This window comes from Opisthocomus hoazin, chromosome 5 (genome assembly GCF_030867145.1).
Source record: "Opisthocomus hoazin isolate bOpiHoa1 chromosome 5, bOpiHoa1.hap1, whole genome shotgun sequence".
NCBI classification, from domain to species: Eukaryota; Metazoa; Chordata; class Aves; order Opisthocomiformes; family Opisthocomidae; genus Opisthocomus; species Opisthocomus hoazin.
The window spans coordinates 7751910-7779350 of NC_134418.1; the positions used below are offsets into that span (position 1 = coordinate 7751910).

At 45.2% G+C, this 27441-nt stretch overlaps 1 protein-coding gene across 1 annotated transcript in view; it reads left to right on the forward strand.

Moving 5' to 3' along the window:
• FGFRL1 (fibroblast growth factor receptor like 1) overlaps nucleotides 1–27441 on the forward strand; it is a 177245-nt gene that overhangs the window by 63718 nt on the left and 86086 nt on the right. Inside the window, exon 3 of the mRNA XM_075420334.1 lies at nucleotides 23985–24257. Coding sequence (XP_075276449.1) covers nucleotides 23985–24257 — 273 coding nt within the window. The remainder of the gene's footprint in view (nucleotides 1–23984; nucleotides 24258–27441) is intronic.

Here is a 27441-nt window from a genome sequence, read left to right on the forward strand (position 1 = left end):
CGTGTCACTGTGTCCCTAGCTTCTTAAAATGATCAATTTTCCCAGTTTCACCACGATCTGCTGTGCTGCTGCTCCACAAATCAGCAGTTTTCTTTTCCTTCTTCTGCAAAACCTTCTCACTGCAAATTTCTTGGCCACCTATTAACAATAGCTTTAAACCTGAAGGTGGCCTACAAGAAAGCTGGAGAGAGACTTTTTACAAGGGCATGTAGTGATAGGACAAGGGGTAATGACTTTAAACTGAAAGAGGGGAGATTTAGACTGGATATAAGGAAGAAATCCTTTACTATGAGGGTGCTGAAACACTGGCATGGGTTGCCCAGAGAAGCTGTTGCTGCCCCTTCCCTGGCAGTGTTGAAGGCCAGGTTGGACGGGGCTTTGAGTAGCCTGGTGTAGTGGGAGGTGTCCCTGCCCATGGCAGGGGGGTTGGAGCTGGGTGATCTATAAGGTCCCTTCCAACCCAAAGTACTCTGTGATTCTATGAAAACCCCGGGGCTTGGTGAGCTCCTCATGCATGGCCAAGGTTGCACAGGATGGAGTGTGTCCTGGAGAGGGAAATCATCACCTGGTCGTCACAGTAGAGCACTGGGAGTCAAAACTGAATTCCTGATGCTGCTGCCACCGCAGACTCACAGGGCAGCCTTGGGCAGGTCGCTCGCTCTCTCCGTGCTGGTCTGCGTTACATTTGCAGTTCAGCTAATGTGGAATGGAGCAGAGATGCCTTCAGGGATCCTGGCTGCTGCCGATGCGATCCCTTGTGTGATATAGATGGACCCAACAGTTTTCTTCTCCATGAAGTGCGTGAGACTACCAGTCAAAACATTTTGAAGGCTCTAATTCATGAAGTATCCTGTGTCATCCTTACGTTAACAGGCAGCTATGCAAAGTATGATGAGTCCTGATTGTTGTATTCCTGAAGGGAATAGTGAGCAAGAGCATCTTCTAGAGACTTTCCCAAGCACAAATGGAATAGACAGAATGAAACTGTTCATCTTAAAGATGGCATATGGTTTTCTGCCCTAAATTGTGATTTTTGGATAGTTTAAACCAAAACTTTTTTATTGTTTTGCCTCAACTTTTATATTTAAAACACTGGAGTACTATACCTCCTCTGTGCTGAATGTGCTTCAGTCTAAACAATCTCTGTTCTGCTTGCCTAAATTCCCTGCTGTGGTTTCAGCTGAAAGCGAAATTCTTTTCTGCTCCTCCATCTAAATTGCCATGTGCCATTCCTCGGGGCTGCAGGACAGCTCGTGTGCTCCTCCCTGGAAGTGGCAGCATCTCGGTAGTGTGTGTAGCGGGGTCTGTGTAATCCTTCGGGATCTTTCAGGATAAAAAGCTACTCTATAAATACTATATCATTTTCATTGTCAGTCTGGATTCAGGAGGGAAATGATCCCACTTAGTTAAAGCAGGATGAAGTGTCTATTTTCATATTTGTTTAATTGAACCACTCAGCGTGTCTGATAGTAATGGCTTTATTTGAAGCATGTGGCTCTTATGAGCTGTTAAGATACCAATAGCATTTGGATTAGTCTTTCTGCCAAGAAAGCCAGGTCAATTCTTCAGGAAAATAAAAAAACTAAGGCAAACTTTATTTTAACAGTGTCTTGAGTTTCACTTTAGGTTCCATAAATATTTGTCAGTGTTCCTTTTGTAAGACCCATGCGAGCCCTTGGCAAGACATGAGGTCTGTCTCCAGAACACAGAATATAAATAAATTCCCCAAACCATGCCGGAGAATTGGAGGTAACTTTAGCCCATGCAAGAGACCTGAAGCTGAGCAAAGGGTTGATCATGGTTCTTGAATTACTATTTGTATAGAGGAGAGGGAAAGGGGGGAAAAAGGGGAAAACACAGAGAGAGGAAAATATAAACATTTGTATGTGGGAGCCCACACCATCCTGTGCAGAAAGGTGGAGTTCGTTTACCAAGGCAAGGACAGAAATGTGACTTCTGCTTAGATTCCAATTGCTGTCTGCTCCTAATGCTTCCAGAAAAGTTAACAATATTTTCTCATGCCCTAGAGGATAAGAGAGGAAAATTTCACATTCTTGATGAGGACTGGTAATGCCATCTGCTTCAGAGGGTCAGGCCAAAAAAGCACTGTGGAGCCACCCTATGTACCCCCTTCCCCCAGTTTCCTCTGAATACCTTTGATATTCATGGGAAATTGGTTTACGTCTGTGGTTTTCAGAGCTATATCTAAGAAAAAAAAAAAAGCCCATGACGATTTCAAAAACTTGCCTATAGTTAAGTACTTAACCAGAGGTTTGGGGTGCAGGGCTTTTGATTTAAGAGCAAACCCTGTTCTGTGCAGTTGAGGGGGGAAATAGCTGAAATTTTATCCTATCCCTGACCACAGATTGAGATTACCGAAGCAGCACAAAAGCAGGGAGTCAGAATGAAGGAGGTGTATTGAAGGGAGCGGGACCTTGGCTTCTAGCAATGCGCTCTGGTTGCTGGACCAACTCCAATAAAAATTTAAATTCGGACGAGCTGAATGCCTTATTTGTCTGGTTAAGGGGGAGGAAGGTGGGGATGGGTGAAGTTTTTCCTCTACCTCTGAATGTTAAAATAGTGGTAGTAGGATGGGAAAAGTACATATTTCTGAAGAATGTACTGTTGTAATATCAGATAGTAACTGGTTTTTTTCTTCTTTATATGCGTAATCTGAAAAACACAAAGCATGGATAAAAAGAGACATGAGAGGGATTTGCTGGAGGCGAACCCTTTTTATAGTGAGATGTGAGTGTACCTGTCCATAGATTTAGAATTTCCTACAAAATGCTGGATATCTTTGATCTCCCTTTAAATTAATGGGAATTGAGTGTTGACCACAAGATGAGACTGTCTCTTTGCATGCAGAATTTCCAGGAGTGATCAATGATCTCCATGCCAGTCTTCTGTTGTCTGCACGTACTAAAAGAAAAATATAAAACAACCATTAACCCTATGTTTTCTGCTTTCACAGACAGCTGTCTGGGGGTCTGTAGTGGTTGATACTCTATAGGTTTCTATTCCTGCCATACTATTCCTGCGTATGGTTTTGGAAATGGTGACTGAGGTTTGCTAGCAGTTCCTTAATCTGGCTACTAAGGACGTTCAGGAAGAAAAAAATCAGGTAACAACTTCCATCTGCAAAACTACTTTTGGTTTTGTGACTGGGCTGAATTCACAGTGAGCATAGTCAGATCATTTTTTATTTAAAAATACCCTCTCTCCTTCACCGACGCAGGAAGCATCTTGCCAGGAATGCTTGGGAAAGTGTTTGACTTTTTTGTCACTGACATAACTGGAGAAAGTTTTAAACAACTTTAAAGTTAGCAAAGGTTTAGCCAGACAGAAAAACTTATCGAACTCTGTAGGAATAAGAGCTGCCTCTTCCTTCTTTCTCATGTGAGACTGTTTTCTCCTTGGTGTATGTGTGTGCATCTATGCATGGCTACACGAACAGTTGTTGGACCATAAGTGACGGCTGGAATGCGGAGGGTGTCCCTGCCTGGGAGCCCTTGCCCGGGATCGTGTCCGGATCCCACCACCTGTGCACCCCAGGCTGCCCTGGTCCAGCCAGGGTGCCGTGCCTCATGCCTATCACCGATTGCAGTGTACTCACATTAAATGAGTTCCAGGCTTCCAGGCTGTTGTAAACCCATTGCCTACCTTTGCTCATTCTTCCTTCTTCTTATGATGGTAACGTTTTCCCTTCCAAGGGTTTCCGTTATCCTTTGGAGCTTCATAAATCTTGCTAAAAAAAGCTTTGCAGCCCATTTCTTTATCTTATTCCATTATATAGCTTATGCCAATGGTGTGGTTTGGTAATTTGCTGTTTACCTTTCCCCACAATGTCCAAAAAAATACAGGGGGTACAGAGCCACAGTCGTGTACGCTGGCAGGGTGTATACAGGCATTTCTCTGCCTGCGGGCCAAGGAGCTGCATTACTTAGGAGGCTGTGCAGCATTCATAGGAGCTGCTGCTGAGCACAGGCTCCCGGCTACCAAAGGAGGAGGGGAGGGATGCTCGCTTCGTTCCTACACCGAGGACTGCGGTTTACACAGCTTCATTGTGTTGCACAGGGCTTTCCTGCCCTGCAGCTTGACTTGCTCCGTGACAAATTATTCCTTAATTGCTGGATGGCAGAAGAAAAGCTTTACAGCCCCGAGGTTATTCCTAACAAATCAGGTTACAGAAGCCTTGAAAATTATATTGAGCAGAAAAGAAGCACCATGAGGTTTCCTTGGGTGCCTGAACCGTGTTAAGCTTGACTAAGGCAACGTGCTAATGAAGCTTGTTAAAATGCAATTATACTGTAATGCTGTGGATGCAGAAATGAGGATAATCAGCGGAGAGGTGCTGGGGAAAGTGTTGTGATTAGCGTGATTTGTGTGTGTCACTGCTGTGCTCAGGGCCTTCACCCGCTGTGCAAGGTGCTGTCTGAACACAAGAAGGCTGTGCCCGAAGAGCTGCCTGGGGGTACGACGTGAAGGACGGTGGCACGAAGATGGAGAGAAGGGTGGAGCAAAGCAGCAGTGAGGTGGTGCAGACCATGAGGACCCGCAGAAGTGTCAGGCCTAGCTGCTGACCGGTATGGTGGGTGTCTGATGCAGGAAAGCTTTAAGGAGCAGTGCATGGGGAGAGAGCTGAGCGCCTCAGCCTGTGCTGATGGGGAGCTGCTCCCACACAAGGCAGGCAACTTGGCAGAAACCACCTATGATTTTCATTGAAAAGCATAAAAATGAAGGAGAGAGCCTGGACTTCTGGGTCACCTGGAAGAGTATGGACCTCTGGTAGAGAAGAGGTGATAGCAACAGTGGGGAGAGGCCAGAAGGAGCCTTGACAAGTGAAAAAAAGTAAAGAAAAGTAGCAGCCATTCGATGTGGCAGGGAAAGGGAAAGCTAGATGTGAAGGTAAGCAGATGTGGCCAGCGCGGTGCCTAGAAAAAAACGAATATGAATGAGGCAAGAGTGTGTTTCGTCAAGGCTGGAACAGAGGAGTCGTGATGAAATATGATGGGAGCCTGGATGTAAACTGCAAGTGAGTTGGATGGGCAGCCCAGGCTGGGGCTTATCGATGAGCTGCAGAATGGCTCTGTGGCTCACAGTGCGAGCCGGGATGTGGGAAGCTAGAGGGAGAGCAAAGTAAAAAATAACACTCCGGCTGTGGGCCTGAGCAACAGGCGGGGTGGTAGCAGTGTCTGCAGCAACTAAGGAAGGAGATGGGGAGGAGGAGGAAGATTAAGAGCTCTGAGCTTGAGCTGACAGCTTGACATCCATGAGATGTCAGGGAGACAAGCAAGGTTTTCGTCCAGACAGAGAGAGACAGGCCCGGATGATCGGATCAGACGACTGGGGGGACTGATTTATGTGAGAAGATTAAAAGAGCTGCTTGTAAATATATGTATAGCTTGGCTAAGTGACACCTGAGGGGACAATAACTGTCTACAAGTGTGTGAAGGGATTGGATGCTGGAGCCAGGAGGAGGGGAAGGGAACAGAGTAGGAGCATAGATGAGGATTTTGACTGGAGGCACTGGAACAAGGTAGAGCAAAGCAGGCTGTACTGCCCGGGCAGGGAAAACATCCCCCTGCGAGACTGGGAAGACTCCTTGGTGAGATTTCTTTTTATGTAAAAGAACCCTGCGTGTCAGTCTAGGTACCTGTCTGCACTCCCTGTCATCGCAGGGTGCTTGGCAATCTAATGTTTGTCCTCACAGGACCCCACGCGATGGAGATGTCCCTGTGTGCAGTTGTGGCACTTTGGTACCCTGTGTGACTCTTGTTATCTGACTTGAATCAAGGACCGAAGAAAGTATCTTAACCATTATGCTGTCTTTTCTTTCACTTGCCTCTCTTTTAAAGGGTCAGTCCTGGGGATAGTACTGTGAGATGGATGGGAAGGAGATCTAATGGGGCTCCTCCAGCCTACAGTTTGTGTGGTCTTCTCCCCATGTTCCTTACAATTTTTCACTCCTTACAAACTTTTACTCCTCTGTGAAGCCAAGAGAAGAAGCAGGTATTACTTTGCTGCTCATTCCTACATGAGCATCTCCCATCAGTGGAAGAGAGCAAGTTTGTGAGGGAACCACTGGAAGTGGCATGTTCAGATGGGGAGCTAAGATTGAAACAATTTTTCCCTAAACACACCTAGAACTGATCAGTGCCCTGAACAGCGGTGGGAATAAGGTGTATGTACAGTTGAACTACGTTGCTGGTTCCTGTCTGGTCACAGCTATAGTAACTGTCAGCTGTGTGGTTTAGTTTCCTAAGGCAAATGACAGGTCGGTCTAATTTCGACCAAATGGCACCATTTCTACTGCAAGAGTGCTACTGTGGGATCCCTCTGCTAAGGATCTCAAAACATATATGCAATGATTTGAAAAAAATGACCCAGTTTCCCATCTGGTGAAACAGAGGTGATCTGAGGTCAGAACAAAAACACGTGGAAGATGGAGGAACAGTATATATCCTGTATTTCGAATCCCAGTCCTGTACTGGGCTCATCTGTGGGCTGTGCAGTCTAGTGCCTTGTCTCTGCCCATGGCCTTTTCAGCTATTTCAGAAGGAGATGCAGGGCATTTTGCAGGAGGCGGCTCCAGAGCGAGGGGCCTGTTGGTGGGGTTGGTTTCCTGACACTGGTTACAGACTGCCTCATATTTTGCAAGACCTGGGTTTCTGTTTCTTCAGAGCAACACTGGTCAGAACATGGGAGAGTTTTTCTCCTATGAGACTTTAACAACAGCACCAGGAAAAGTAAAAGAAATCAGCAAAAAGTGGAACCACTCCAACATTTATGATTTTGGTTTTCTGATGGAGGTTCTGCTGTGATACCAGCTGTGGGTTGTATCTTCAGAGAAAACTTTCAAAGAGCCCTACTTCCAAAGCTAAATAAACCTGTCCTTTTTGTACCTATCCCTGTCTGGCTGATCTTTAGACTGGTCTTTAGGTTGGTGTCCTAAGGAGATGGGATCCACATGGTGACATTTTTTGAGGGTTGATCCATCTCCATCCCTTCCAACAGCTTTTGAGCCTGTAAGCCAATTTCAGCTGTATCTGAGAAGCAGCAATGTGGGAGATAATGGGTTCTGACAAGCTTTGTGAAAACGGGAAGCCGTGTAGATGGGACTGATTGTAATAGTGCTGCATCCCACTACCACCATGCCTGAGGCAAAGGCCATTGCATGGCTTCAGCCTTTTCTAAATATGAAAGAGATGAATGCATCAGTAATGAACAAGCAAATAAAGAAATGAAAGTGTCAGCAGGTTCTTGGCCCTTAATAGGTACTGGGAAATCCAGCCGCAGAATCCAGCTGGGTCATTGGAAACTGAGCATTGCTAGTCCTGCTGCATTTTTGGCAACTGCAAACCCATCTCTGGTCAGGAGTCCCCAGCAGCGAGAGTGAAAGAGAGACGACGTATGGTGAATAAATGGCCTGTCTTTGCAAACTGCTGCATCCTCAGAGTGGGATTGTACAGGCATCAGTGGGAGACTGCAGGAAGGTGTGAATTGCTGATGGCTGTTGCACCTCTTTCTGTGCATGAGATGTGGAGAGTGTCATCCCTTACCAATGCCAAACTGAGTACCCTAGTCTCACTGTACATTAGCAACAAAACCAGATGGGACCCAAATAGTACAGAACCAAAGTCATCTGTTGCATCTCTTCTTGCAGACTTCAGCTGCGTTTTAGTGGTGTGGCACTCAGCAGAGACCATAGGTCTACTTCTTTTTTCCTGCAAGGAGTTCATTTTTGACCTCGGCAGTCACAGTTAAAAGCAGAGCTCCTTACTCTGGCTTTCACTTCTGCTTCAGCAGGACCAAAATCTGTGGGGCCCTTCTGAATATTTCCCTGCTCACCCAATATCGCCGAAAATGAGCCTGAAGCGTTGACAGACAGCAGCACACTCAGTGCGTAGGAATCCAACATAAACAGACTTGCTGGTTGTGTATTTGGACATGTTAAACGAGGTCTCTGCTTTGATCTTCCCTGCACTATCCTAAAGCCCAGCAAGCAAAGGCTAAGTAAACAGACCTTTGATTTCAGAGCTGTTTGGAGCAGAGGTCTTGTAAAACTTTTATCAATGGCAGACCTGAGCTACTGAGGTCCGTCTTGGACTGTAGGTGCTGCCAGAGTAGCAGCATGGTTTTATTGACCCTAACGTCCCTCTTTCCCCTCTCCCTTCCCATAATGACAAACATCTGGGGATATGAGCCAGCTTCCTGTTGACTAGCATACCAGTTTCTCTAGGAGAGACACCTGCTTATAATCTCCTCTCTGGTGAATGGACCATAAGCTATATTAGATCCTACAGCTATTGGATCCCACAGCCAGTGTAGCTTTTGTTCATGCATGTCATAAAGATGCTGAAATAAATCACGTGGGGGACATCCGTGGGAAATGCTCACGTAACTAATCCTGCGTGTTCAACACTCCTGGGTCAAACCCCAGAAAACCAGTACTCTGACTTAAATAGCATGGATGTTACAACAAATTTGATTTTATTTATATACTTCCTGTTTTTAGGGTATGTAGTGATACCCCACCATCGCAAAGGTCACAAATTTCCTTTCACGTTCAAATAAATAGGAGATTTTCCTTCAGCATTATGTCCTCAGAAAAGAGACTTTAAGAAACAAGCACCAAATATCGCAAGATTTAAAAAATAAAATCATGAATGCTGGCAAATTCCCCTCAATGGATGAAACACAGGAGTTAGACTGGCCTCTGCTTTCTTTTAATTTAATATTTTACTCTGTCTTCTGGTGAGTTATGTGAAGGAGGCTTTGGCTTCCTTTCTACCCACTGTAGAAAAGTGATATTAGATTGAGATCCTGCCAAGATATTCTATTTTTTAAGTGTTATCAATTTTCCGTTCTTTTCAAAACTAAGAACCACTGCTTAGCAATGACAGAACACAGGCTGTTCCCGGTGGGCCAGAGCTGTGGTCCCTGCTGCTGGGGCCATTTCCCGAAGCTTGAATGAGCTCAGGACAAAAAGTTGGAGCATTTTGCTTATTTGATTATTGCTTCTTATTGGCATAAATACCAAATGCCAAATTCGTTGGCCAAACACGCCATGCCAACACTGCTCCTGCTGTATCTTCTGGAGGTAAAGCTGAGATCACTGGCTGAATCTGAGCTCCCCCAGTAATTTGTGAGGCTATGTGCATTTAATGTCTCGTCTTTTGCCCTCACACTTTTATAGCATGGCCTTAAACGATGACCTTTCTTACACTGCCTTTTCTGCCTTAGTCACCAAATGATCCTTTACTGTATGTGAAACTATGCCCTGGTTCTCCCTTCAGAAGTGAAGAAGTGTCTTTTGTTGAATAGTCAAATCCACTGTTAGATAAAAAGTGTTTTTAACAGCCCGTAATTTGTTGGCATTTGATGGTGGTTCTTTGATCCCTGAAGGACTGTGCAACACTGTTTGTGATATATAGCAAATTGATTTTACACATTTCCATCTTTTATCAATGGGTTGTCCAATGGGGTTTCACTGTAATCAGTTTGGAGATTACCATGGCACAGCCGTTGGGCAGGGTTTGGAATTTACATGCAATAAAGATTAGGGGATTAGTAACTGATTAGGAAAGTGCTGATTTATCCAGCCACAGGTACAGCAAGGGGTCTTGCGTGTCTGCTTTTTTCTGACCTTGTGTTTTGACCTCTTGACTCCTCACTTCAAAATGCCACCGTGCAGCACAGAAGTGATTTCTGATGTGGCTTTTCTCAAGAACAAGTTCAAGTCATTGCAACAGGAAAACCTCCTATTTCTGCGAGCAGAGAAGCTCGGAAATCTTTATGCGAGTGGAGACTTTGCTCTGATGTACGTCAACCAGGACAGGCTGAGCAGACGGACTGTGGCAACGCTTTAATCTGCAGTCCGGAATTCCTGCTGACAGCTGATGCGATGCGCGTGTGCTGGTACACGCACGCGCGTGACGGGGGGATAAAACAGCTATGTAATCGCGCGGCGAGACAATATTTCTCCATGCACAGCTTTTCCTCGATAGCTGTTATGCTCTCCAGGTTCCTCCCCCCGCGCACACTTGTGGGAGGGTAGCTGGGGCTGTGCATTACCAGACTGTGAGGTAATAGGAGTGCACACTAATTGATATTCCAGTGCAGCTCTATCTACCTGATGGATAGGACGCTACATACCAGCGCGCAGCCCGCTGGTGGGATGACGTCCTTTGAAATTGCAGAGCAATCGATGTCAGCAAAAGTCCCCGACGCTCTGTAGCTGCTGAAGTTTGGGCAGCTCAAATAAAGCAACCGCACTGACAGGCACGAGCTGTGCTAATAACAGGGGGTTGGTAGTTTGATTGTGTATTGGATAATAATTAGCACCATCTTTCTGCTCCTGCAGATGTACAGAGATAAAAGGCAGGCAATATGGGTTGTTCATCAAAGGAGAAATATTTCCAAAACCTTTGGACTGTTTGAGGAATTTAAATGGATTTATATTTTAAATATTTATTTTTAGTGTTTCAATTTAGGCAGACTATACCCACTGTTGGGTACTGTTTTGATAATACTGTTCATCCTGAGACATGCCACACTGATGTGCAACAGAAGTCCGGGAAAAATACCTTCCTCCAGATGAAGTGAAGCAGCTTTTGAGCAGCAAGGTGCACAGCAGATCTTGAGATGTACCAGATAAAATGTACTGATTTTATCTGATATTAGAAGCTGAACAGTCCTGGGACTATCCAGAAAAGCACCTGGCAATTGTAGGCACAAACCATGGCAGTGCGAAGGAACATAGTAAACGTAACAGAACGAGTGTTTGCTATCTCCTGCTACAGAAATTAATAAAGGCCACATAGGAGTGCACTAGCCCTCTTGTCACGAGCAAGCCAGCATGTAGAAAAGGAGGAGCAGAGGCAGGGGATCTGTTTGAAGTTGTCCCAGTTGAAGGCGGGCTGCAGAAATCTGGACTAGCCTCTGCCCAAGGCACCGGCTGAGCCCTCAGACTGTGCCAATGATAACTCGAGTTTTTGTAGCCAGAAGGTCGCTTGTGCATGGACTTGTGCAGGCATCATCGCGTGTTTTAACACTGTGCAGTGGCACTGGACCAGGGTCAATCCATTTGAAGAAAATTTTACTACTTTCCATTGGGTATGGCCTGGGGCTGAGGATGTTTCTAAACGAGATCTGACAATATAATATTCTGCAGGTATGAAGCTTTCGTGCATTAAGAAGTCCTGGCTCCTACCAATGCTATTAAGTGTCAAGTGCTTTGACATCAGGTAGTGCGTACTTCAGTGTCTGGGGAGCAGGAACCAGAAGTGAATGCTATGAGAATTCAGAGATGTTTTCCCCGTTTTCGTGTGCAGGAGATTTGGTGTCTCTTGAGTTTAAATGTAAGCTCTCACTGAATCAACCTTGTGAATGCTTTCTTTTAAAATGCATTTAAGTCTTTTCCCCTTGTGGAAGAGATGTGCAGGTGTGTCTAAGTTAGCTTGTAGAATGGCACAACTGAAAGAAATCTTTAAAGTGAAATATTTGGTGCTGAGGAGATGATGTTCACTCCATAGGCTTTTTGGGAGTTTATTCTGGATTAGCTCCAGTCTGGTCATGTAGATTGAGCACTCATTAATGGAAATCCAGGAGCAGAGCTTCTACTTTTGTTTTGCCGGAGACTCAGCTAGCAATGGCTGGCTGTGTCTGCATTAGCAGATGGTGGGGACTGGTAAGATTGGATCCGTAAAGCCAAGCATTTGATGCTGTGGACCGGACACCCCCATTTCAGAGGGGTGTTTCACTTTGCAATAGCCCTAGTCAGGTCCTGTGAACTAAGTTCCATCTGACCTGGAGCACCTCTTGCAGCACAATTTCATATAAAAGCAACTCAGTTCATGTGCACCAAAACCGTTTCATGCTGTGAACCAAAGTATAATTGGTGTGGATGGTAAAAAAATTCACTTTAAAGCACACTCCTGGTCCAAACTAAAACACTGATGTAGGCACACGTAAGGTAAACCCTTGAGATGACAGTTTAATTTGGAGAGAGCTGGACAGAGCGCTTCCATCACACCTACCGTTAGCTGGAGGTTTTGGTAGAGCAATGGCAAATGATTTCTGGCAGAATTTTACAATGCTGCTGTCTTAGAAGGTAGAAAGTCAGCTCTGCTTTGCATTTTTGTTTTGGAGCAAGATGAGGGTTTTTTTTATCAATTTTTCTTCTGGAGCAAGGCAAGTGGGTTTATATATATGTATATGTGTGTGTATGTATATATGGGAATTTTTTTGCCCTGGTGATTTTTTAATGTATTTTAATTTATTCTTGTCCCAAATTAAAACTGTTTTCCTATTTTAGGGATATAACAACCCCTTAAAAAAGTTGCTTAATCACAGAATCACAGAATCACAGAATAGTAGGGGTTGGAAGGGACCTCTGCGGGTCATCTAGTCCAACCCTCCTGCCGAAGCAGGGTCACCTACAGCAGGCTGCACAGGACCTTGTCCAGGCGGGTCTTGAATATCTCCAGAGAAGGAGACTCCACAACCTCCCTGGGCAGCCTGTTCCAGTGCTCCGTCACCCTCAGAGGGAAGAAGTTCTTCCTCATGTTCAGACGGAACTTCCTGTGCTTCAGTTTGTGCCCGTTGCCCCTTGTCCTGTCGCTGGGCACCACTGAAAAGAGTCTGGCCCCATCCTCCTGACACCCACCCTTGAGATATTTATAAGCATTTCTAAGGTCCCCTCGCAGCCTTCTCTTCTTCAGGCTGAACAAGCCCAGCTCCCTCAGCCTCTCCTCGTAGGAGAGATGTTCCAGTCCCCTCATCATCCTTGTAGCCCTCCGCTGGACTCTCTCCAGTAGCTCTTCATCTTTCTTGAACTGGGGAGCCCAGAACTGGACACAGGACTCCAGATGGGGCCTCACCAGGGCAGTGTAGAGGGGAAGGAGAACCTCCCTTGTCCTGCTGGCCACACTCTTCTTGATGCACCCCAGGATCCCATTGGCTTTCTTGGCAGCCAGGGCACACTGCTGGCTCATGCTTAACCTGTCGTCCACGAGGACACCCAGGTCCCTCTCCGCACAGCTGCTCTCCAGCAGGTCCACCCCAAGCCTGTACTGGTGCATGAGGTTGTTCCTCCCCAGGTGCAGGACCCTGCATTTGGCTTTGTTGAACCTCATCAGGTTCCTCTCTGCCCAGCTTTCCAGCCTATCCAGGTCACACTGAATGGCAGCACAGCCTTCTGGTATATCTACCACACCTCCCAGTTTGGTGTCATCAGCAAACTTGCTGAGGGTACATTCTAACTCTTCATCCAGGTCGTTGATGAAGAAGTTAAACAAGACTGGGCCCAGTACTGACCCCTGGGGGACACCACTTGTTACGAGCCTCCAACTAGACTCAGCGCCACTGATGACAACCCTCTGAGTTCTGCCATTCAGCCAGTTCTCTATCCACTTCACCGACCACTCATCCAGCCCACACTTCCTCAGCTTCTCTAGGAGGATATCATGGGAGACTGTGTCGAAAGCCTTGCTGAAGTCAAGGTAGACAACATCCTTGGCTCTCCCTTCGTCTACCCAGCCAGTCATGTCATTGTAGAAAGCTATTAGATTGGTCAGGCATGATTTCTCCTTGGTGAATCCATGCTGACTACTCCTGATAACCTTCTTTTCTTCCACTTGCTTGATGATGGCCTCCAGGATAAGCTGCTCCATCACCTTTCCCGGGATGGAGGTGAGGCTGACGGGCCTGTAGTTCCCTGGGTCCTCCTTCTTGCCCTTTTTGAAGATTGGAGTGACATTGGCCTTTCTCCAGTCCTTTTAAATTCCCAACTTCGTAGTCTGTATGTGTTTCATGTTAGTTTGCCAAAATTATGAGATGAAAGATTCCTCAAACCGAAAAAGGGAATATTGAAAGAGAAAACTGGACAAAGGCTTGGTTCTTGACAAAGAATGTCATTTTCTGATAGAAAAACCATTCTGCAAAACAATCCCTATCAAATCTCCTCTGCAGTCATTCAGCTAGAAATGCTTTCAGTTCTACAGAAGCCTCCAAAAATATCTTCAGTTCTTAAATACCACAGTGTTTATCTCTTTGTGGTCACCAACAAACAGTTGTTACCACGTTTTTGTGGTGAGCAAACTTAGCAGCCCTCTGTGACGAGGGCAAAGCAAAAAGAGGGTTGAGAGCAGCCTCGCCATGTAGGGCACTGCCACTGGTTTCCCAACAGCAAAAGACTTATGGATATTTTGGCAGCGTCTTCTATTTGAGAGTGAGAGTTCAAGATGTGGTTTTTTTCTGAGCCCTTAATGCCCTAATCACACATTTTCCATCTTGGGTATTGGGAAAGGCCAGTAGGAACTAGCATTGGTTGGAAGAGTTTGAGGTGTTCTCTGATTTAATCCCTTAGAGAGAAATTTCTTAAAGAAGATTTTGAAGAATAATCTGAGAAAAACCAAAATCTTAGATATAATTAAAAAGGCTCCTGTGTCAGTGTATGGCTGAAGACTTGCCGCTGTGGACTAGCAGGAAGGCAAACCAACTGTTCCTGTCGTTCCTGAATATGGCATGGAGTCAACCATGGTGGTTTCTGTTTCCCTGCAGACATAAACAATGACACTTACAATTTCCTGCTTGTAGAGCTCTCACACAAACGTCTGTCTGTAAGGGAAACAGCTAATTACTTATTAAACCTTGTACTGTGCTCAGGCTGGGTTAAATATTGACTTCCAAAGTTCAAGGGGAATCAGTGTCGCAAAACGTGAACTCAGGCATCCTATTTTCTAGGAGCTGTTCAAGTAAAATGATAAGGGGACAGGATACTGCACGTAAGCAGGAGGGGCAAAGAAGGGGACAAAAAATGGAGCAGATTGGCTCGGGAGTAAATGCCTTGGGTTTTGGAACATGATTGCAACTGGTGGCTCCAAGTGGAGTTTTGTTACAAAAAAAGTGAATTAAACTGAGATTTGCAGAGTGTCTGGTTTGTTTTGCTGAAAGTCTTGGAGATGGTAGGTGATTTGGCGGGGAAATCCACTGGGCTCGTGAAGCAGGATTTGCATGGTTGGGAAGCAGTTGGAAGGACAGAGTACGATAGCATTTATGTTAAAATTGGGGTAGATCAACCCCAGAAGCTAACTGAGGGCTGCCTGGCTGGATTGTTTCCCAGAGATTATTGGAAGCAAACAAATTCCTTACGATGGCAGGAGTGGTGGTCCCTGTGTGACTTGCAGTGGAGATTCTGGGGGTTTGGTCAGGTTTGGTGGGAGCAGGTTGGGACTAAGGGGCAGGATTTTCCATTGGGTTCTGGATTCTCTGGCCTCCCTCAAGCCAGAAGAGTTCTAGCTTTCTTCCACAATTAGGCAGTTTGTCCTTCCTGGAACCAGGAGGCTAAAAAAGCCCCTTTTAATTTCAGAACCTTGAAAACATATTTTAATGCCATTTCTTTTCAAAAAGAAAATTAGGAATGCTGTTATTCAGATGGGCTTGCCTTCTTGAATGGGAGTGAAAAAGGTGGGTTGTGTGGGTACGTGTGCCAACACACCTTTGTCGTACCTGTCTCTTCCCTAGAAAAAGTTTTCTGGTTATCCGTTGAACTGCATACCTGAACTGCACCATCAGTACAATTTTAACCTTAGAGTAGAAATGTTAGCCCTCTCTTCTGGCCCACGCTAAGTCCACTGGCAGCACTTAAGAAACAATAAATAGCATCTTTTCCTCCACACTAGAAGAGAAACCTTCTAGCATACAATGTCTGTTTCTTCAAAAGTAATTTGAAGTAATCTTAACTCTCCTCTGCGTTTGCTACCTCAAAACCTAAGGGATAAAGTTACTATTTTGTGCTGCTGAAAAAATGTTCAGCAACACTTGAAATTGAATGTCACCCATGCACATTTAATTTAATAAGATGGTAATTTCATGTTAAATAAATACCAACCGATTATTGAAAACATATGCTCAAAGGATTTAAAAACCATGTAAGAGATACGTATCTCATCTACCGTTGTTGAAGTGCAATAAATCTATGCAATAATAAAGTGCCAATTGTTTAACGTACAATAACTATTTTATTAAATCTCAGTGAAATGTGTATGCAGGGCACTTAATTAAATGGAACATGTTCCCAAATATTCTATTTTTCTTATTTTTGGAACATCTAGAGTAGCAAATTTACTGGCAGCCTTCACCCAAGGGGCTAGTTATTACTCATGTAAAAATATGGCAAGCACTTCTTGTGCTATCAATAAATATCCATTTCATCAGGAAAGCAGCTCCTGCCACAGAGGTAGGGAATAAGGAGAAAATATGTCGCTTCACTTGCTGTAAAATGAATCCACAAAGCTGTTTTCTCCATCGGGTTGTTGAGCTCAGCTGTGCAGCCCAAGCCTAGAACTTGGTCCTGCAAACAGTCTGCTATTGCCAAAGCGAAGCCCGACCAGTCGTTGGGGCCGGTCAGCAAATACTTGTGGTGTTTTTGTGTTACTCTCTAAGAGTCTTTGTTCTACAGAGATGCTGTTGTTTTTTTCTTTAATCTTTTGATTGTTTTTGATAAGCATTGTTTTTGTCTGTGGGTGCCTATGTTTTCAAGCCAAGAAGGACCCATTAGCTCATCTAATCTGATCTCCTCATGTCACATACTGAAGCATTTGGCCCAGTTACCCCTACGCTGACCCCTACTTTACTTGGCTAATGCATACCTTTTGGAAATGCAGGCTGTTTTGTATTGAGAATATGAAAAGATGTTGGCTTCACCAGTCCTTTGAACTGCTTATTCCAGTAGTTAATGGTACACATGGGCAAAACATTCACCCTTTTATCTCTCTCAAAAACATTTTTATCAGTTCTGCTCTCCATGTGATGGCTCCTCACTGTGTGGAGAGCCAAGAGTTCCTCTCTTTGAGGAACACCTACTCATGTTAGTTGAAATGCTTGCCATCATTACTTGGTGAGCCCTTCCCTGTGGGAAATGTGCTTTGGTAGGTGTTTGTCCAGCCACAAGCATAGCGAGGCCTCTATCCATTGAGCCATCCTTACAGCTTGAATGCCAACATGAATAATGGTAGTAATGATGTGCAGAGAGTGTAAGTGTATAATCCATAGTCTTTCAAAGGGGGTGAAACTATTGTAGTAAGAGTTAAATTCCTACTGTAAGCAGGAGTTGTCCTGCCCAGTTTTCTGGCAATGCATATCCCAATTTAACCAACTCTGGAAGCAAGTTTAAAACATGACTTTTTGATGGTCCTTTCCAGCCATCCATGTTCATTCTGAAGCATGGGAGAGGTGAAAGAAATCAGCTTTGGTGTGAACCATCCTTGTACTGAGGTCTTTGGAGGATCAGTTCTACAGTGATGAGGCCATATGTTGCCTCAAGTGTTGGTGTAAGAGATTGTGTTCACACAGAATGAGTGGTTTGGTTAGAGGCCGTTGTCCAGCTCCTTCATCTCACTGTCATAATGAAAGGTTTCTGTGCTTGGCTGTGTTCTCCTCATAGGACGCACATTGTCTGTGGTACCCCAGTCCCTGATGTTAATTCCTTGCAAGTGTTGATGGGTTGTTCAGGTGCTTCATTGTAAATGGCTTTGCTAATTTGCTAACACAGCACTTCAAAAGAAATCTTATCTTCATGGAAAGTGAATGTGTTTGGTAATAAATAATAAAATATACATAACCCATGGGGCTCATAAAACTTATTTAAATTCTTTATAAACTTTACAATACAGTATGTGGATATTATAAATTACTTTCCATTCCAAGAAACTGTCCGGGCTAGTTGACCTTACTTGGAATTTCCTCTTTCTAATTATGTTTAATGTGTTAATAAAGTTCACTTTGAACTCTATCATGGCAAATGGTCTCATAGGATGTGGGTCAGTGCTGGTGTGTTAACCATATGTGAAGCTTGACGTTAGTGTGCAGTTTAGTTGAAGGAATAACAAGGCTAAGTCCAAACAATGGTAGAAGCAGTATCTCCTCCCCAGGTTAGCAGTAAAAGGGGTTCATGGAAAGTTAGGAATGTGGAGTGGGAAATAATTTAGCTTTCACTGCTAGGTGTTACTAAATTATAGCTCTAGGTTCGAGTCACTATCAAAACATCATATATCTAGAGGGTTTTCACACAGAGCTATAAATCATGTTTACTACATGTATGAGTTGAACGAGTGCATGAACTTTGCAATGCAGTCCAGGAAAATATAATTACATGTGTGTGTGTTTTTGACTGTGAGAAATATGGACAGGAAGCTCCAGGCTATTCCACTGTTGTGTCTTAAATACACTTCTAGAAATTGTTTTTACTGGTTCCCGGAAATAGCTATTTGGTAAAGCAAAGCGGCTTGCTTGGGTTTTACGTAACTCCTTTTGCCAAGAAGTGGCAGCCACCAGCCCTTCCAAGGCATTGGGGGGTGGGGGGGAAACAGGAATGCTTGTAAAGCAGTGTCAGCAGCAGAACAGCAAGTGGGGCTTTTCTGTGGTATAGGATAGTGGAGAGCAGTATTGCGGGATATAAATTGAAAATTGCCCAGCTGTTCAGTAAGACAGGTGTAGGATCTGTCTTTTATATGGTGGAACAGAATGGAGATTCCAGTTGCTTGTATTCGTAAATGAAGCAAATAAATCTGCACACTTGTCTGCATGTATATGAGCAGAAATATTTAAAAGAAATGAGGTGATCACGGCATTTCCTTGTTAATGTTGGTCTGGGCTTATACAGTCTTGAACAGAAAGCTTGGCATCTGGCTGGGACTGTTGGTCTCTTTCTGGGTGTCCTTAGATGGATTTGCAGATGGGGAAACTACGAGCAAGAAAATGACTTGGTGGAAAATGTAGGGTCTGGATTGTTTAAATTGTATTTTAAGCCTGATTGCATCCTGGCCCTTGGAACTCCAGGCATGATCCCTTCTAGTAACTAAAATGATTTGAATGTTGTGGGGCAAAGTTATATTTAGTTTGTATTTGGAGAAAGAATAACAACCAGGCGTGGAGGGAGGCAGCTGCATTCTCGTCACTTCTTCCCAAGTCACATCTACGGATGTCAAACCCCACCCTTCCCCCTCAGCTGAAATATTAAGAAATTATTCTCACAAACTGCTGGGTTGAGGACAAGGGGGAGTGAAGGAAACCTGCCCCCATTGAGTTTGTGTCGAGGTAGGGCTTAATTTATCGTAAGAACTTCTTCTGTTCGCACAGGCTGGGCAGTCGGCTGCACCCTCGCCAGCACGGTGTGGCTTAAAAGGCCATTTCCAAGCAGTGCCCTGTGGCCGTAGAGAGTGTCTTTGCATAATGGAAAATCACAAGAGTAGAAGCAAGAAATGGTGTTTGTTTTCTCTCCACACCATTCCCCCCTCCCCTCCTGACTATAAAGATATAAAAATCTCTTTCACCAGTTTTGGTGGGCTGTCTGCCTGGCGCCTTGGTTTTGGCCCCTTTTCCCATATCTCATGGCAAAATCATAGAATCATTAAGGTTGGAAAAGACCTCTAAGATCGTCAAGTCCAACCGTCAACCCAACACCACCATGCCTGTTAAACCGTGTCCCGAAGTGCCATATCTACGCTTTTTTGAACACCTCCGGGGATGGTAGCTCCACCATTTCCCGGGGCAGCCTATTCCAATGCCTGACCACTCCTTCAGTAAAGAAAAATTTCCTAATATCCAATCTAAACCTCCCCTGACACAACTTGAGGCTGTTGCCTCTCATCCTGTTGCTAGTTATTTGGGAGAAGAGACCAACACCCGCCTCACTACAACCTCCCTTCAGGTAGTTGCAGAGAGCAATAAGGTCTCCCCTCAGCCTCCTCTTCTCCAGAAGAAGAAAATGATGTGGGAATTTTTCTCTGTCTCCAGGAGCATCAGAGGTTGCAGATTCTCAGCACTTAATGAAGGCTGATTTTTTCCAGAATCACTGCCTAATGGCTAAGAAATGAGCGGGTGTATGGCGTAGGGACACCTCCCCCAGGATTTACACCCAGGGCCAGAGAGCAGTGTTCCCTCCTGCTCTGTCTTCAAAGGATCCAGTGTGGAGCTTTGGCCCATGGGTGCAGGCACATGGCAATTCACAGGATCCCCCCCAGCCATAAAGATGGTATATAGTGGCATTAAAAAAAATTGTGTTGGCACATATATAAATTCACAATTTTAACAATCTGTTTAAACAAAATGATTTCAGGTTTCAAAACAATCCCTTGTGTCATTGCTATCCAGCTCTGGTGGTGTTGCCCTAATGCACAACCCACAGACAAGGCAAGTGAAGCAGTACGGCAAGCAGCTATAGGCATCGCTCTCAAAATACATTGGATCATTTCTCACATACAACACAAAGCTGGAGTCGAGGACGGTTGAGATCGTGACACTGGCTTCTGGAGGTGTAGTTGCATCTGCTTTTTAATGCTGCATTAGAGCACAGGACAGAAGCCGTCAGCGGCAAGGGATGGAAGTCGGCAGCAGCCAGGCTTCAGCCTGGTTTTACCTCGCTGGCAGCTGTAGGTGAAGCAGCAGGTGCTTTTCTGGGATTTTGCCTCTCTAAGCAGCTGTAGAAATGTATCCAGCCGGCAGGGCCATGCCCTGGGCTCTGCTCCTGCTCCGCAGCTCTCAGCTGTGAGCACACGTGTGCCCCAGCCCCGCGGCAGGCAGCCACCAAGGGACACCGCCAAACCAGTGCTATGGGAGAGCTGGCAGCTACCGGGCAGCCCGCTCTTGCGGGCATCCCCCCGGCACCTTATGGGCCAGTTCTGCAAGGTGGGGAGCTCCCTTCGGTACTGGTGGTGCACGTGAGAAAGTGGAGTGCTCAGCATCTTTTTGCTCTGTTCACTTAGCGAGAGATGGAACTCCCGTGGAGAAGCCCTGGACATTAAACTCCAGGGGAACAGGAGTGATTCTGGGCAGCTTCATGGATTCAGAGGGGGAACACATTTCTGTCTGGATAGCGTGGGATTTCCGTGCTACGTCGTGGGAGGCAGGTCTGTGTCAGCAGCCCTCGCTGCCCAGGGGATGTCGGAGAGGGCCTTTTTGCAAAACGCACTCCTCGCTCTCCACCCCCTCCAGATACCCACAGCGCAGAGTGGTGAGGTGTACCTTGACTTGAAAAGCATTCATCTGTCACCGTTGCAGTCCCAAGGCAGGGCTGTGCCGATATGTAGTGAAATAAGACCCAGTGGATGCCTGTACATTAGAGAGACAGAGATCCGTGATGATATCAACATTTTATTCTTGCTGTAGCCGTCTACAGGAGGTCCAGCTATCATTGGCTTGCCAGGGCCTCTGAAGCCTCTGGCATATGTGAAGGCACTGATAACAGAGAGAGAGTACTGCTTATGCAGAAAGTTATTAATGCAAAGATCATAGGCAATAAAATGGGAGTGTTTACAACACCAAATGAACAGAAGTAAGGTTTTAGCATCTTTGTCCTGGGGCTGTACCTTACTGAGAAGTGCATGTGGCTGTATCTGGAAAAATTTACAGCAGGAAAAAGAGTAGGGGGAAATTTTTAATACTCATTCCAAGAAAGTCGCTGGGGTGGCTAAGGAAGGGCTACAGAGGGCCGCGCCAGTGTTTTTATTTTCAGGCAGAAAGGCTCTAAGAAACGCACCCTTTTCTAAATGTCATAAAGGTCTGCGAATAGATCCTGTGACAGAGAGCGATCCAACAATTCCTCAGAATGAAAGGTCAATCAAAGGAAAATGGCATTTAGGAGGACCAAGCTTACCGCTGACCCAAACATGTGACAGATCCAGAGGCAACTCTGGTGCCATCAGGGGAGCCGCTTGTGCAGCCTGCCCCAACGAGGCACATGACGTGACTGGGAAACTATCTGATTCCTCCAGGTCTCAAAATTCACCAGGAGTCAACCTGAATGTCGGAAGGAAAGGGATTTTGAAGGAGCTACAGCAGGTTTCCAAGTTGGGAGGAGGGCGCTCTCTCTCCGCTGTCCCTGCTTGCCCTGCACGGAACATTTTTCCCCGGCACTAATTATAGATCTGTTTTTTGCCATTTGAATATATGTGGAGTAATATCCTGGCTCACAAGTAGATTGCAATGGAGTTACTCTTAAAGTTTGTTTTGGTTTGGTAGGGCTCTAGGTCAGAAAGGACCTCTCCAAGGGCCAACCCTGAATTTCAACAAGGCTGTGGACTTGTCTGTACATTTCTGCTCCTTTACGCTGAGTAAGATGCTGTGCCATGTGGGGAAATGTAGCAGAATTTGGGGCTGGATCCTCACCCCATATTGGTGGATTCTGCTTTATCAGAGCCAACACACACAATCCCTCCTGACGTGTGCATCTCTTTAAAACCCTGAGCAACGCGGCTTGTGTCAGATCAGCATTCAGAGAAACTGGGGATTATCTCTCCATCCGCAGAGCTGGTTGCAGATCTCCCAAGGTGAAGAGCATTAACAGTGTGGTTTGCAGTGCTTCGAAAGACCTGGACAGGCAGGTTTGCCAGTTCCCTTGGAGTGTGGGAGGGCACCATCATCTCTGAGACGCTGTTCCACAGGGGTCTGCAGAAGGTGGGCAGGGATGGATGTTATCTTTGCCAGGGACTGACTTTTCCAGAATAAGTGCTCTCAAGATCCCCTGGGACTTTAGCAGTTCATCAGAATCTGAGTGTGTCTAAGACCCATTGACTTAACCAGGCTCTAAGTTAAACTAATTAATTAATTTCAAGCTAGTTCACGACTCTTTTTTCAGCTTGAGCAGCACTTCTGTTCACCAGCAAAGCTGCAAAATTGATGGGTGCGATTCAACATAAGTAACTGCAATAGCAGCTCTGTATGAGCTGGAATGTATGTACTGCCTTAGTCATGCTGGGGAAAATTCAGGCAGACACTGGAATAACAAGAATTAGTCATGAGGAAGTGAAAATATGACCTCTGCAGTTTATCCCCCATGGGCCCAATCCTGCAAAAAACTAGGAACAGGAATAAAATATGAGGGAACAGTTCCAAATCCCACAGACATCTTGTGGGTTTTGGGTGCAACTCAGCATCAGCAATCCTTAGCAAAACATTTTGTCCTTATGCAAGAGCAGGACATGTATTATCACACCCATTAATAGACTATTCTGGGAAGAGCATTGCTATTGCAGTTTGTGTGGGGATCTTGTGCAATTAATGAAAAGGCAGATGCAGGAAAAAGACTCTCTGCTTCAACTTTTCAGAGCCTTAGGAAGAAATTCCAGCTTGAATTCATCTATGGGACTGTTTCCACTGTTGGAATCTTTCTCACTTCTTTTTTCTGAGTGTTGGCCTGTCCAAGTGCATCCTGTTATCATGTAGCAAACAGTGTGTTCACTCTGTGGCATTCCAGGGACGCTCTGTTTTGCATGAAATTATCACCTTTTACAAAGAACAAATATTTGTCAGTCGGGTCAAACCAGCAGGTATTCCAAGGCAATTGGTAAAAATAACCTCTTTCGGACTATAAGCAATGTTACCGTGTCAGGCTATGCTGTATCTTTCGGTGAAGTGCTACCCAATGAATGCTTTATGTCCGACAACTGCAGGCTTAGGCGTTTCAGATAAAGCCCATCTGGTGACTATTAAAGGGAATTACTGTACATGCAACTTGAAAGGATTATAACATTTGGGGGGGAGGGCAGTGTTTTGTTGTAAGTACCGGTGCTGTTGCTAATTTTGCCTTCAGGATAGGTGTTAAGTTTAAAACAACTACAGATGCTTCACCAAATACAGCTGAACAGTTTGTGTACTGGACTCCTACTTGCTATGGGAAAATAGGGATGTTTTCAAAAAGTGAGAGACACCTAGAATCAGGCTTCCCTGGTGGGTTAGCAAGAGCTGCTGGTGATGGCAAGGCTACAGCTTCAGGTCTCGCACAAACCAGTATCTCTGTTGATGTATCCCTCTGTAATTGCCTGCATTTTCAGCCTGGGTTGTAAGTAATTTTTGGTGAGCACCTTTCACGATATCTCTGTATAGCAGTCAGTGTAGTGCATTGATTGATGACTGGTCTTTAAAGCAGTGCTATATCACTGGCAAGAGCAATAACAGCTCTTCCTCCCTCTGTTCTTTCCTAGGTCCCCCAAGGATTGCTGATAAAGTGATCCACCGTCAGTCCGTGAGACTGGGGAGGACCATCAAGCTCCTGTGCCCAGTGGAGGGGGACCCCCCACCTCTCACCATGTGGATGAAGGACGGACGCACTATCCACAGCGGCTGGACAAGGTTCCGAATCCTTCAGCAAGGGTTGAAAATCAAGGAGGTGGAAAGCGAAGATGCGGGAACCTACATTTGCAAAGCCACCAATGGCTTTGGCAGCACCAATGTGAACTACACCCTCATCGTGATTGGTGAGTAGGGCTGGAGAAAAGCCAGGCTTCACCTGCTTTGGGGGGAGAGAGCGAGCTGATTTCTGTGTAGCAGTCAGTCATTGCAGATTTGCTTTGCTAATCATTTACTGACCTCCATTCTTAGCTGGCCTTTTCCAGTGTTTGAGGATTGCCAGAGCTGGCTATGTTGCTGCACATCTTCTGCTGCAGCCGGCTGCGGGCAGATAAGATTGCTCAGTGCCAAAGGTTACAAATAAACAGAAATGATGCAATAGTCGCTAGCGTCTGGATCACAATGAATTCCACACAGGAAAGGCCATGCGATAAGGAGAGGTCACACTGATCTTTATGTTTGCTGTTGGAACAGGATAGTTCTCAAAACAAATGTTAAGGCACCCATATAAAAACACACAGCTGGAAGATCCATGTACTGAGCTTTTGCAAAGTGTGCTGTCTTCAGGAATAATAATATTTAGGTTGAAACAAAGCTCAGAGCTGGTATATGACCCAGGGATGCTCAGTTCTTGAGAAATCCCCTTGATGGAAACAGGATTAAAAAATTTCAGATGCTGTCTTGGTGACCATAGGTTCACTGCCTGTGCTTTTGACTGGCTTCAAAGAGCTTGCTTGGCCTGGCAATAGGATTTTGGGGTCACCAGGTGGGCTGAGCATTCCTGAAGGCCCCCAAAGACACTTCTCTGGGTAATCTGAGATTCCTCTCCTGTGCCTGCCACAGAAATATGCCCATTGGTCCTTATCTGTGAGGAGGGAAAGAGCTGGATGAAATCTGGCATGCTGGGGGATGCTGAGGGAGCAAAGGGGAGGGTTGCAAAACAGGGGATGAGATCGGGTGTCTTGCTCATCCTGTTGCTTGATCAGCACCCCCAGTATCTGGTCTACAAAGTTCTGTTTCTCTTAGACAGTGGAAGTAAGGACAGAGTTTAGGGCAGTTTCCAGCTGTCTACTAGTTGGCACTCGGCCTGGTTTTGTTCCTTTTCTTCTTCTTCTCCTTCACGGTAGGAGGGCTGCTGTGGACTCAGAGCATGTAGCAAACACTTGGTGCTGCTTGATGGAGGATTATCGCCCGATAACAGGGTGATTCTTGGAGAATGCACTTAGCTGCAGAGCCAGTATGGGAGAGAGACCAGAACAGGAATGTTTTGTCAGGAAAGAGATGCTTAGATGAGAGAAAATCTCTTGCTAGATGACTCCTGTAGCGTCAGTAGGATAAAGCCACAAAACCGTCTTATAGTATACATAGTTTGTGGATTTGGTTTTCCTCATTCACCTCTTTCCTCTCCACGTTCACCCATCTTTCTTTGCTACACTGAGCAAAAAGGGTGAAGTGGAAATAGTCTATAAAGAGTCATGTCTACACAGACTCCTTTTGGACGTGCTTTCCAGACTGTTTGGCATGGAGAAAGGAATGCCATAGGAGCCTGCTTCAGTCCTGCTTGTGCTTTTGCAGTACACGGAGGCTGCCGAAGTCTTTGATCTTGTGTGTCATCCAGTATCTTCCATAGAGCTCAGGGTCTTAGCCAGCTCCCATTATTCAGAGGCAAAGAGGCATCGAGGCATCTGTGAGTCAAAGAAGGCTCTGACTGTTCCTGGTAGCACAAGAGGAGCAAATGAAAGGGAAAAGCCAGGAGGCACAGGGTAAAAGTTGGACTTGTATTCAGGAAAGACTGAGGCAAAAACTCTGATTCAGTTGCTTAGGGAAATTGGATTATCAAATTTAATTGTGTTAAGAACAATAGTGTTCATTATATTTGGCACTGAAAAGCCCTGGGCACAAACACTGTTTATTTAGAGCCTCATCGGGCAGCTATGGAAGGAAATGGCAAGCTCCCACTGGCCTCTGTGGGTGTGAGATTGAGCCCTATGCAAATAAATATTGATCGCCAAGTGCCAAGGAAAGGGTAACTTTAAACCAAATGTGTGGCAGACGCATGGGCTGAGTTATCGTTCATCTCCATGCATCCTTGTTGTAATACTGGCTAAACCCAGTAGTTCTTAGACTCTTTGCACCTTCCTGCCTTGTCTCACAGTGTACCATTGTACATTGTTGTTGCTCAGGCTATTTTTGATGGATTACTTATGTCCCTGGTCTGTAATGGTACAGATGTGTTCATGTAACATTTCAAACCAATTGCTTTTCACGAGAACAATTTGCCCTGAAAACAAACGTTCCCCTAGTGCCTTTCTTGCCGAGGTCTGCAAGTAAACACAAGGTATCACTGACTTCTTCTTTCAAAGGATCCAAATGTTTAATGGATTGGCCAGATGTTCCTGTTCATCTTAGTGAAAATGCTTTTGGTTGAGAGCAAATCAATCCTTTGTTGATTTTTGAGAAGGAGGCAATGTTTTAAAATCAACTGCATGTCAGTTTTGAGGATGAAGATCAAATTGATGGAGCTGTTTTGTTTGTGATCTGGAAAGCACAAACTTCATTAGGCAGAGTGGCCTTTTGAACCGTATGGCCTCTTTAGTCTCCCACTCCTTCAAAGGAGAAAAAGCCCACTTATTCCAGCTTTACTACTGACACCAAACATGTAAAACAGTGTAGGTGTCAGACATGGGCAAGCTGGTTAAGATATTAAATCTAGAATAGCATCAAATGATTCATTAGGTGTTGGGACTTGAAAAAATAAAATCCATTTTGGCTTGAAAGTACTCTGAGAATTGAAGCAGTAATATCTGGAATCCATAGAGTAGCTTAGTGAAAGATTTTGGAGTTATGCTATATGCTTTTAACTGAGCTCTGCCACACCACTGGCAAGTGAGGAATGGTCACCCGTGTGTTATATACATGTACACTGCAGCAGGATAAGGTGATGGTTTACCCAAGGTCCTACAGAGACCTGAGACTGCAGTTCAGCTGCCTTGAACCTCTTTGCCTGCACTCAATGCTATGTAAGTCTTCTTAATCTTAACTCGTATTAGTTTCTATATTCCATTAGAGTGTAGAGAACCAGCAAAAATATGTGACATTGTACAAAGGAATAGAAAAGGGCAGTGGATCCACCAACATTAGTGGGTGCAGGCAGACATGGCAGAGGTGAGCTCCTTTGTCTAGGTTGCAGGTTGGTCTCTGTGAGATGTAATAATTTTGGTATAAGCCTGTTTGAATGTGGCTTTCATGATAAATCTTGCTTGCAGCCAGACAGCTCAGTGCATGAGAGGAGCAAACTTAGGTCTGCCTCTA